At 41.7% G+C, this 12,729-nt stretch overlaps 1 protein-coding gene across 8 annotated transcripts in view; it reads right to left on the bottom strand.

The window, feature by feature from the left end:
• TBXAS1 (thromboxane A synthase 1) overlaps positions 1-12,729 on the bottom strand; it is a 246,768-nt gene that overhangs the window by 103,148 nt on the left and 130,891 nt on the right. For all 8 annotated transcript variants that reach the window (XM_075074660.1, XM_075074670.1, XM_075074718.1 and 5 more), the window contains one exon: positions 2,142-2,258. In XM_075074660.1, the coding sequence (XP_074930761.1) occupies positions 2,142-2,258 (117 nt within the window). The remainder of the gene's footprint in view (positions 1-2,141; positions 2,259-12,729) is intronic.

The raw sequence follows: 12,729 nt of genomic DNA, 5'->3' as shown, positions 1-12,729 counted from the left end.
AACATATCCAGGTTCTTATGCAATAAATTAATACCAAAACTAGTTTATTTGTAACGCCTTTGAGGTAGAGGGGAAGAGTTTATTATAAACAGGATGTCTTCTACTTATCTCTGAATGCTCTGTAGTATGGCCAATACTAGAACATGTTATTTTTATTTTCATGCTGTGGTACAGGTTCTGAGAGAGTACTAAATATGGGAGAGTTAAAAACTGAGATAATAGTTAACGAGCACTAACTTCCTTTGAGAAGTATTGATATGGCTTCTAAGTTAAGCAACAGCAAGAGAAGCACATGGGCAAGGATTTAAGTTCCATTAACTTCAAATACCAGGACTGTTCATGCATTTGGGTAGAAAACGAAATGCAAGGCTGAGGAGCGCATCCTTTCAAAAAAGGTTCTTAATCTCACGTGGGCTAACTGCAAGCATCTCTCTGTGTAGGGATGGATGGTTTTCTCGTGAAGACATGGGACAGAAGAACAAACTTGCGCCTTTCAGAGAGACCTTCCCCACTCCTTGTTTTCCTTTCTGTAGCCTAGGAGGAGAAAGTGACCGTTTCCAGGTCACCCTGAGCCCATGCACAAACGCACCCCTTCCACAGAGTTTGGAAGAGGCAGCACAGGGAAAGCTGATTATCAGGCTAAAAATAAGGATCTCAACTTTTGCATGTGAGACAGCTACCAAGCACTAGCCAGCTTCCATTTTAGCTGCTACCACTACCCTCCTCCTGCGTTGCAGCTCCACCAGCAAGCAGTGCAAACTGAGCACCGTGACTTCTCCTCCCACCCTGGTTTAATTGGTCAAACCCTGTAAACCTGTGTGTGCCCAGCCCCAAAGCACGATGACCAGGGCCTCCACCTGCTCACCCTCACCACTCTCCTCTGTCAAGCCTGCCCAGCTAGTGCCGGCAGAGGTTGCTCTCCACAAATTGAGGGGAGCATGGCTTTATCTTTTGTTAGTCCGCCAGCAAAGCGCCGATGACCTGCAGTAAGGCAGATTAATTTGCACTAGGAAAATGCAAAACTCTCCTCTCCCCACAACACCATGAGCAACTAATCGCTTGCATATTTAAACATCCTCGCCTTACTAAAATTCACGATGGAGCTGGTGACAGAGCAAATGTCGGGGCGCATAACCAATGGCATTGTCAGTCGTGATTAATCAGCATCTCCGCCAGGCTGGCGGCCAATTAGAATTTACCATAATAAGGAGGTGACAGCCAGCGTTGCTAAGCGACCGCTGTCTATAGAGCTGGGAGAGCCAGACACATTTAGATGTTACTGTGGATTTCGACAGCGGCATGTCAAAACAACACAAGCGTCTGCCCAGTGGAAAATTTTACAACCCAGGACTGGGCACTGGAGTGAGGCACGGTTCCCTTTCAGAATAAAATACATAAAGGAAGAGGTGGTTTTCTGTTGTAGTGATTGTGGTGTTTTTTAATTTTCCTTGAAAGAAGACTTTAACCAGTCAATCATTTACCTGCATTTAATTAAGAGATATCGTGTCACTGGAATAGGACTTTGTTACCGGTTAATGGGTTCCCATGACTAAGTAAATGCTGGGACATTTATAGGAAATTAGCAGCAGGTCAGCACGGAGACATTTATTTTCAGTCAGAGGTATTTATCTGGCAATGACATTCTGTTCCAGTGACTTATTTTATTATATGAAAGGATTAAAGAATAAAAGGAGGAGGGGGGTGAGAAGATGGAGAAATGAAAATAGACTGACAGCAGTTCCCATGTTAACATGAGAGCTGCTGACTCTGCAGATCACAAAAAGCTATGTTCCAACTGGGAGCAATAACCTTTCCTGTACTTTAGCTTATTCCTAACAGGGCAGGGGGAGGAAGGTGTAAGGGTCCTTTTTGAGTTTGCTACACTTTTATGGACAAACTGGCTTATACAGGGAAAGACAGAGGATCATATCCTCAGATAAGCTATTCTGATTTTCACCAGTCTATAGCCTGGACCACACCGTACTTACGCTCTACTGCACGTGCTCTTCAAGCCTAAATAAACTGGCACAAAGTAGCAGGTTTTACCTATCCTTAATATGGACCTATATAAAATAGATGCCTGCACAAAAGCAAACGATTCTGTCTTCTTAATTATGAAAGCAGCACTGTCTACACCTTACCTCTTTCAGTTTGGTATCACTGAAGACTGGGGTCAGGAGGCTCCGGACGTACTTCCATCTGTCACCACGAAGACAAAGGATGCTGTCAAGCATCGGCTTGGAAATCAATTTCGGCTTCTAAGTCAAAAGAAAACATGATTCAGTTTTAACACAGATGCGACTAGGGCTACTCGAGACTCTGGAACTTGGAAAAATTGGCCGTGAATGGCATTGCACTGTTGTCCCACGACGAGGGAGGTTTGAATTAGTCCCAAACACCAAGCTAAACATGGATGATGCTGGAGAAAATTTCTCTTTTGCTGCATACATTTCCTCTGGGGCTTGCAAAAGCCCCAGGCCAGTCCAGTAACTCCTTGCTCAGACTGTTCTGCTTCTGCCATTCCTGGTGTTGTCCTGCAATTGCTAGTTCTCCTTTGCTGAACCCTGGCTTCTTTCCTCCCTTTCTGAGGTGACTAGCAAGAGGACCTGTCAACACTCCCTTTCCGTGTGACATGAGTGCCAACATACCACACGCGGGTGTCAGTGGGGGACACAGTTTCTGGTGACAGCTGGTATGTCAGACTGTTACATGCATTTTAAAAGCCTTCAGAAAATATGATGATTAAAAAGCAAGTCACAGTCCTTACTCTTTCTATAAGGAACACTCTCACTAAGAAGTTGTGGCCTAGGAACAGCTTCAGCAGTTGGTCAAACACAGTAGTTTAAAGCACTGCCCCATGAAGTTCTGTACCAAGAATACTGCTATGAATTTGCTAAATTTTAATCCCCCCCCACAAGAAATCCCTATCAAGATAGTGATATTCGCCAGGGAGTAAAAGGATAAAAAGGATGAAAGCGGAAGCATGCCAGAAAACAACACAATTACACCTAGAAGAGGCATCAGGAGATGTCCAGACCCATAGCAGAACCTACCTACAACTTATATTATTGCCAGAGAATGTTTCCTAACTGTTCTTGAAGGCCTCCAACAATGAAGAGTCAATAACCTCCCCATGCAAACTCTTCTAGTGCTGGACTACTCTTACCATGGTAGCACCATCTCTCTTGCTGGAACTTAACGGTATTTAGTCTTTGTGCTATCATAGGCATAGAACACAGGTTATTCTCTCCCTCTTTGTAGCAGCCCATATATACAGAAGTCTATAATAACCACTAATCATATTGCTGCTATCTACCCCAAATAACACCAATTCGCTCAATATATACTTATCCGTCATCTTATCTGGGACCATTTGTTTAGTCTTGTTGCTGTCCCTCTGCATAGTCTTGTTGATTTACATCTTTCTCAAGGCATAATCCCTGTGACTTGGTACTGCAGACAGGAAGGATTATTTTTTTTTCATACGTTCTGCAGGCTATATTCTTCTTTATTCACTGCAGAATACTACACACCACAGCACGACAATGTTAATTATGTACTGGCTTGTGGGTCCTGCAACTCAGACTTTTTCCTGAATAATTGCTCCCTAGGAAGTTATTCCCCAACCTTTATCATTGAAGTTGGTTACTCCCAAGAGTGGTATGTAGAACATGTCCTTATTGAACTGCAACCATTCTTTTTATGAGTACTTCTCCAACTGACCAAGACTACTTTGAATTGTAGCCCTTTTTTCATAGCATCTTTCATCCTTGCCAGCTTAGTGTCTTCTACATACATGCCTATCTATCTCACTCAGTGCCATCACCTAAACCATTAGCAAAAGTATAGAATAGTACTAGCAAAGAAGCCACCTCTGGGATCCTCCAAGCTCATGCTTCCCTTCTGACAGTGGACTGTTCTTAAACACTTTCCAAGTCACCTTCAATTAGTATTTCAGGTATTGGTCAACAATGACCTCCAGACAAACCATCCTAAAATTAGTGGGTGGGGGCAGAAGGTGTACATATCTGTAGATATCAGGCCGCACAGAGACAATCATTTATGCATGTGAGATCTGGCAAGCAGGCACCAGCCTACCTGTCCAGGGTAGCAGTGGCATTACAGTCCCTCATGTTATCAGTAGCAGCAGTATCCACCTTACTGGGAAAGACCAAAACAAACCAAAGACACTTTGGCCTTCCCAATGCCATCTGTTGATCCCTTTCACCCTCTAACACTTTCTTTCAGTTCTCTTTTTATTACTAATGCACGTGAAAAGTAAGTTCTTACCACCTGTTACACACCTGGATACTTTCATCCCTTTTGTGCTTCGAGACTGCCGATGTTATTGTCCCTACATGTTATTTTTTTACCCTTGTTTTTGGAAATCTGACCTACTTCCCACTCTAAAAAAAAACAACCAACTTTTTCTCTTCAGGGGCCATGAAGAGCTGACAATTTAGCTACACTGGTCTTCTACTGCATTTCCTTAACTCTCTTCCTTATTGGAAGAGTTTGCACTTAATATCTTTTCTTTAAGGAGCTGCCAGCTCTCCTTAACACCTTTTCCCTTTACACTTGCCAGAATCTTGCTACACCGCATAAGCTTGTAAAATGCAGAAGCCTATTTTATATTGCAAACAGACTAATGGGATAGTTTTACATTCTCAGCAACACCACCCAGTGTAGTAAACTAATGTCACTGAGCTGACACTACAGACCAGTTCTGAGCAAAGATGAGCTGTTTTCAAGTAGAAAAGTATGTAACAGGATATTAAGCTGAAGGAAGAGACTGACTCAGGTACTTTCATCATATGACTACTGTAAGATAAAATATGGGCATATTTTTAAAACATAGAATATCCTATTTCATGCAATAACAAGGAAAATTTGGGACTGTCTATCAAAGCTGAAGTGGTTTGGACTGTTTGAGTATCCTCTTTAAATAAATTATCTTGTTTCTAACTTGCCAGTAGGTATCTGTTCTGAGGATCAGAAGTGCAGCTAGAGAGACCATCCCTCAATGGAGTGCTCCTTCATTTGTTACAGATATTCAAAGGCATAGTAGAATTGGAATAAAGAGGCTCCAGACAACTGGAAATGAGCATCATCCTTGGAGAAAGTACTGTATGCTAGCCTCTGCTCCACAGTTCTTGCATGCTGCTAGCACATAGTTCTTATGTGCTTCTTTGCACTAAATCTTGACTCATCTGGTCACCAAATAAGTACTCCTTATTTCTTTGTTCTTCAGTTTCAAACCAGAGGCCTACTGCGGAGCTCCTGAGCACTCACTAATACCGCTGAAATCGACAACAGGGAATGTGCCTTGATCACACAAAATGCATTAGTCCAAGAAATCAGGTCATTGAACGGGGCCCCCAAATTAGCAAACACTCTCGGTCCTGTGCTTCAACCACCAGTCTTCGCTCCTGATTTATAAAGTGGAGATATCACATCACCTCCTCAGAACTGCTAACGATACAGTAACATTTCTGAGGCACTCAAACTACAGTGAAAAAGCAGAATAACAACTCCCACAAGGAAATAACTGATTTTGTCCTCCAAGCAAGGTTTAAATAGTGTACAGAAAAAAAAAAAGTTAAAAATTATAGGGCAACCACTTGGAAAAGTATTTTGTATCCACTCCTAAATTGAAGGCTGCCCAACCTGTGCACCTCTATAAGACAAATCTTCTCTGGAAGACAAGGCTCCACGTAGATAATAACAGATGTGATATAAATCTGACTGCGTTTGCCTTGAAAGCAAAAACTTTAAACCAAACATTCACCCTAAAAAAATGCTCCTAATTGCATAAAGATTGTATATAGCACATTCACAGAGAGAAGCCCAGTTACTGAACAAAAAGCCTGTTAACTATAATGCTATAACTATGGCACTAACCATAGCGTTGCATTTTTAGCACTCTACTTGATGGCAGTAATGCTCCCTTAACATATTTTTAGTGTGTATAGTATTATATACATATAAATGCTGCAAGGAAGGAAAGACAATTTTGGCCATAGATTATTTTACTCTGTCTCTTTAAACCAAGTACACAAAAACATGTTTGTATTTATTGGAAAAGCATCAGCATGACTGACAGGGTATACGGATTTCATTTATCAGGTTTTCCTTACCGTTTCTGCAAACACTTTCCTCCTAATTGCATAACCTATGTTACAGGTTCATATAGCAGGAATGAAAATGGATTTGGTATGAGAATGATCCTGAAGTATCTTAGTGAAAGATGAAGTGCCACCTCTCTCCGAATGGACAAAGTACTAGCTGTATCTGAGAATTCTTGAGCCTATAAAAATCACTAAAAAATTACCATGGGAGGCAGCTGTAATATTTTCAGGGGTGAGGTTTTGTTTTTTTAGGTGGGGAAGGAGGTTGCTTTTAAGTCAAATACAATCAGACTGATGTTCCATCCAGCATTATCTAAATACTCAACAACTGCTCTGCGCTTCCTTCTCCTGTGTAATCAACCATTTCTGACCACGGTACAGTAATGCTGCATGAAAACTACTGGCAGCATGGTAATCAGCTGCAGCATACCTGCACAGTGCTACCGAGTTCCCACAATCACAGACATGCCATCAGAAACAACAAAGAAAATTGGAGGGATTTCCTTCCAAACAAATCCTTTAAAACCCCAGTGCTTTTAAAACAGAGAACAAAATAATGTTTGCAGATGCGCAGCATCTTTGCAATTGATGCAAGAATTCCTTCCCCATTAAGCTGTTCCTTAGGCTGACTCTTCAGACCCAGTTATTGGCTTGTTTGTCCCTGAGTCAATTTGGATTGCTGTGTATTACTAAATAATTCAGGCAAGAGACTCCTCTCTGGCTTCGAGGCCAAGTGGTACAGAACACCTCCTGTCCCCGAGGTTAAATGACTTTCCCAAAGAGAATGGCCATATCCTAACTGCTTATGGGCGTGGTGCATGTTCATCTCCTGAACTGTGCCCAGACCATGCCTGGGGGACAACTAATCGATACAGGACAAAACCATGCTAAGCAGCATGTCAACGTGGACATCTGTAGGACTGACTCACACACTAATATCCTGTCCCTGCTTTATTCTGGAGTGTAACTGTAACCTTGTGTGATTCATAAATCATTTGCTCCTTTTCTGAGTTTGTCAACTAGCAGGCTAGACTGAACATCTGGCAAGCAGCAATGACTGCCTGGAGCAGAAGGAAGGGTAGCAACACCACAATGTTCCCTCAGAAACCTCTTCTTCCTTTGGTAGAAAAATGAGGGATGAAGGTTTGCAACCAGCAGAAGACATTTAATGCAGCCAACACTCTTAAAATATTCTGAATAAGTGAACCTTCAAAGAATCTAAAAGGCACCTCTAAAGACCTTTAAAAACCTACTAACTCCAAAACCTACAATATAAACCATTCACCTCCACAGAACCAGCTGTTAATCTGCTCCACATGCTTTGACAACACAGCAAGAAATGAAACGCTATAAAACAAGATCTCAGAAATTTTGTTATCTTAGACTTAGACTTAATCATAGCATAGTGCTAACAAAACCAATCAAAAAAGATTTACTTCTCCTGGAGCCAACCCTCAGCACTGAAATCCTGGTGAGATTCAAACAAGGAACTAATCTCTAGAGCACCCAAAATCCCAAATCTTAACAGTAACTCCAACATTAATTCTATCTGTGGTCATACCTAGCAAACACCATTTTCCTTCATGTAAGTCCTTGGCTTTCTTCTAGCTCTGCAGGCTTTGCAGGATCCAGCTTTAAAACTGGAAACCCATGCCCACATTCCCCTGAACTCTAGCCCTACTCTCAACCCTACGACCCATGCTACCAAAAGCCATTTGCTCCTCTCACCTCCAGCCTTTCTTCTGTCCTTATGGGCACTGCAGTATCTAGTGTTAAGACTGGCTCTGGGTTCCCCCCACCCCCACACTTTTCCCTTTTTGGGGAAATTTCTGGGGTATGTTCCCAACGCGAGCAGTTGTCCTCCCAGCCCTCAGGCATGTCATGCAGTATCTGAGAGAGTTCTAGGGGGAACAGGTCTGGGCTTTCTCTCCCCAGGTGAGCTTCAGAAGTGATGAGCAGGCAGCAGCACTGGCACATCAGTGGTTAACTTGTTCATCGTCTTATTTTCAAAGAGGGTTGCTGTTCTTGTCTTGCTAAACGTGCACTTGTGATTAGGTATTGCCATCCTGCTTAAGAAACTGCATTTTAAAATTAAATTTAATGAAATTAAATCTAACAAAAAACACACAAAGTTTGTAGCACAAAGACAAGACTGTCCCCATCCCTCAGAGAGGAATTATTCATAAAATATTTTTATAAGATTACTCAGACACCTGCATGTAGACAACCTTTGTTTCAGTGTAATTCCTCTCCTGTGTGTTTTCTTTTTCCTAAAGCTCAACCTTGCTTGTACCACTTGATTGACAGGTCATCACCACCAGTTCAGCCAGCAGGTGGAACCAGTACGCCCATGAACTGCTCAAATAGCATTTCATCCAGCCAGTGGCGTGACATTTACAGATCAACATAACACTTCCTATTAAAAAAAGTAATAGAAAAAAAACCTACTGAGATATCTCCAGGATCACATCTTACAAAGCCTGCAGGAAGGGGATCATGAAAGCGGGAAGGCAGAAGATGCCTCCATATATGTAGTTTTAAAAATTCCCTGTTGGTAAACTGATACAGAATATTCCTTCAAAATTGCTTGGTGTTTTCTAAGAGGTAAAGTCATGCTCAGCTCTCCTTGCATCCATGACATTCAAAGACACATTGTGTAGTGGCTTCTGGTTGAACCAGGACAGCACTGTGTTGCATGTTATTAAAAAGCAAAACAGAGTTGATTTATGTCATATAGCCTGTAGTTTGTTATCATTTCCACCTAGCAGGTACCTGCTTACACAGCTGTTATAGCTACATCTTTTCAAAACGTGTATCACTTTTATTTTCACAACTCATGATTATGCTGGAGCAAGACTCAACTCCTTACCCAAAGACCACAGCCTTCATGGAGGGCATGGCATTGTGCACTGAGCACCATGCCCCCGTGTGGGAGACCACGAGGTCTGTCTCACCCTTCTCCTCCACCTGCAAGGTGCCCCCACCCATACACCACCAGAGGCGATCGCTACACACAGGTGTTTTATCTCCCAGAGTAGGCTCGCTCTTCATTTGCCTTCCCAAAACTCCATATCCAAGTCCTCAGATGCCACAAACTCCTCACTGCCACTCCCAGGTGACTTAAGTCAGTCCTTCCTTGACCACTAAAACTGTGCACACACATTTCTTCACAAATATTTTCCCAAAAACCCTCCCAGATCACCACGAACCCTGCTGATAGTCTATTACAATTTCTCCCCCCTCTATAAAAGGCCACTTAAAACAAGTTTAACTTTAATATCAATGAGTTAGGACATGTTCTTATGGCTACAGAGGGAAAAAGAAAATCACCGCACTAACTCCAAAAAGTTTATGCTGCTTTGCAATTAGAAGTGTCTAGTAGAAGTTTTTAGCTTAATTTGAAACCAACATGCTTGTGGAGAAGGGGAGAAAATACCCAGGCATTAGCTATTTCATTAAGCTTTTAGGTTCTCCTTGGTCATTCAGATACTTCAAAAATGTGTTACAAGGTAGAATTGGTTTCAGTGATTACAGCAATTGTCTTCCACTCTACTGTGTAGATCAGACTATACAAAAAGGTATCTCCAAGCCCATTCCTTTGTCCTCAAGTCAGGATCTCCAGCAACTAATTGCTACTGTTCATCATTACTCATTGGAAAAATGGCACAGCCAACACCAGCTTACAAGTCAATACTGGATTTTTTCCTCTCTGTGGCAAGCAGCCTGGAAACATCTGTTCTTGTCTTCGCAAATATTCTCTTAACTCATAGTTTTGTCAATAGAAACCAAAGCGAGTCATTGCAATGAGGTAAATTTAACCATTCATAAATGCTAAAACAAACACATATGGCCTCCTGCAGTCTGACCCAGACTGATGCAAGTCACACATCATTCCATTTGTTGGTATAAGCGAGATCAAAATTAAGCCCACGCCTTCATCATTTTGCAAATGGCAGTCAGTTTGCATATTTGGGGTCAAAACAATAAAACCAAACAAAAAAAAAGTGTTTACTATTAATTAATTAGGAGTTTTGGTATTGCAAACAAATTCAGGTTGTACTAGATAACCTGTGCTCTATACGCAGTTTCTGCTGTGCTGAGCAGCAGTTTTTAAACACAATGTTTAAATCTACTTCCCAGCTGACATAACTGGACCTTTTAATATTGGATAAAGTCATAAGACTATTAAAAGCCTCTCTGTTTATGCACACTTTAGCTAGAGGAGAGGTTGAGGACCAGAAGGTTACTTTTACAGATTGTAAGAATTTGGAGAAAAGCAGTCCCCAATAACTTTTGCTACAGATATATTCCCATACTTTCAATCATTGGCTTACATAGGAATGGCAGGCAATGCCCGCAAGAACTTAGGCTAGATCTTTCTGTCACATAGAAATATCATATTCCATAGTCTGCTGATTCAGAGACATCACAGCAGCACCCTTGCAACTTCTAGAGAATACCAAGAGAGATTTAAAGTACTACCCAACCTCCCACTGCCTGTCCCCTAGGCTGCTGACCCCTGTCATAATCCTGTCCCAATTGCCGTGGTCTGCAGTTAAATACCTTAGAAGAGGATTCACCAAAGCTGAGAATGGAGTTGTCCAAGCTGTCGTGACAGCAATGTAGGACGAGTCCCACACCTCCCTAAGGCCCCTTTGCCTCCCTTCTCACAGACATCATAAGACAATGCACTCCAGAATACAGGCCACTACAGCTGCGATGAGGGATTACTCCCTTTATTTCAACTGAAAGGTGAAGGAAGTCATGGTGGTGATGCCTTCCAAAATGTCACTGAGGGAACCTAACCCACAGATGTGAGAAAGTTGTAATTCCTTCCTGGGGAAAAGGATGGGGAGAAGAATAAGAATATAAGAATAATGAAGCAGCAAATAACTATCACAGCAGGAGTACAGGCTAGGGGAAGGTGCAGGGAGGGATAGTCCCAAACCCTCCTGCCCTTTCCAGGGAATACTTTGGAGCGAACAGACTGGACTGAGAGCATTCATTCCGCTTGTGAAATGGGCTAAAGTACCAGTCCCTCTCCAAGGTCTGTTTATATAAAATTATCATTAGATAAAGATATGTAAGTAATTTTTCATAGTAGTATCTGAAACCTTGGCCTTCCTGATCCAGATGACTACCCGATTAAGCTGCAGATATTCACTAACTTTTCTAGCATGAATGCCAATGACCGCATGGAATGTGGAGTAACTTCAACACATAAGGCTGCAAGTGCATCTTCCCCAAGAATCACCTAGAGGTTGCTAGGTAGGGCACTTCCCAGAGAGATGAGATGAGCACCTTGGAATGATTTCCAGGAGAAAAATGCATACAAGCTTTTTTTTCATGCAGTCTGGGCAGCTGCCCTTGTCACCGGGGACTGTAGTGAAGAGGCCCAGCTCCATCACCTTCTTCTGTGACTTGAAGGAACATGCTTGCTGCTGCTATTTTTCCTTCAGCGCCTGAACCATCAGCCAGTTTCAAAGGTAACTGTGAGGTCTGCCTCCTCTTGAAACATCATATGCATAGGTCTCCTAGGCTGAACACAAGGTAGGGCTCAAAATTGCTAAGCACTTTGGCACCAAAGTGCTTTTGATGATGCTTAGAAAAAAAATTGCAGGTGCCTGAAAAATATCAGTGTTGAAATCAGCAGCTCCAAAGGACTCAAGACACTTCCAAGCGCTAGGTATGGCTAAGCAAGGGTTTTTAATCTGTATTTTCAAAATAAGCTCCTCAAACGGGGGTTAAATGCTTAAGACTTTCTGATTACTAGTAGAGGCAAACTAGCCAGGTGAAGGCGAGACTTCTCAATGGCTTAGTTTAAAAATATTACTTGTATGCAAAACTTTTCTTCAGAGCAGAGGATATATTTAAAAAGTCACTTTTTCATGTATTTCATATTTTATTGACAATTTTGGTTTGACCTTTTTCACTCAAATGTTGTAATAGAGAAGTAAAACTATAAACAGACTAGTTTAGCTTAAAATCTCAAAGCACTGAGAAACACAAGTAAATGAGTATGTAGTAAACTATGACCAAAAGCTGAGTCTTCAAAGGGTCTCCATCAGTCTTCCAAGTTCCCATGCAGCACCTAAAACTTGTTGCCTAATATCCCATTTCCTGTGTGACAACATCCTGATAAACAAAATGTATTTCAAACTGCCATTTGTCGTCTAATTTGAAACAGAACATTTGGAATCAGTACTTCAATCCAATGATCTCCAATATGTGTGAAACAACTCAAGGAAAAAGTATTTCACCTTTATTCCCCCGCAACGCCAAAATGGAAATTTGAAAATAACATCAAACTAAGAAAACATAAAATCTACTTTTGAAGACTCCTCATGGTTTTCAAAAATACAAATGGGTTCAAGACGCTATTTAAATCAAACTATTAGAAGAAAAGGGCTATTGAAAATAAAAAACATGGATGCAACCTCCAGCTCAGGAAGTCCAAAAGCCATGAACAGTCAGACATTAGGGGGCTATTCGATAGGAAATACCACTCTGCAATTGCCCTGTTCTGCTCTATCTCCAAGTATATGCTGCTAGGCAGAGACAGAGCACTCCCTGGCCAAATCTGCCTTTTTTTCATGTTAGT

Source organism: Phalacrocorax aristotelis, chromosome 1, assembly GCF_949628215.1.
Source record: "Phalacrocorax aristotelis chromosome 1, bGulAri2.1, whole genome shotgun sequence".
Lineage (NCBI taxonomy): Eukaryota > Metazoa > Chordata > Aves > Suliformes > Phalacrocoracidae > Phalacrocorax > Phalacrocorax aristotelis.
This window is presented reverse-complemented; position numbering and strand designations above follow the sequence as displayed.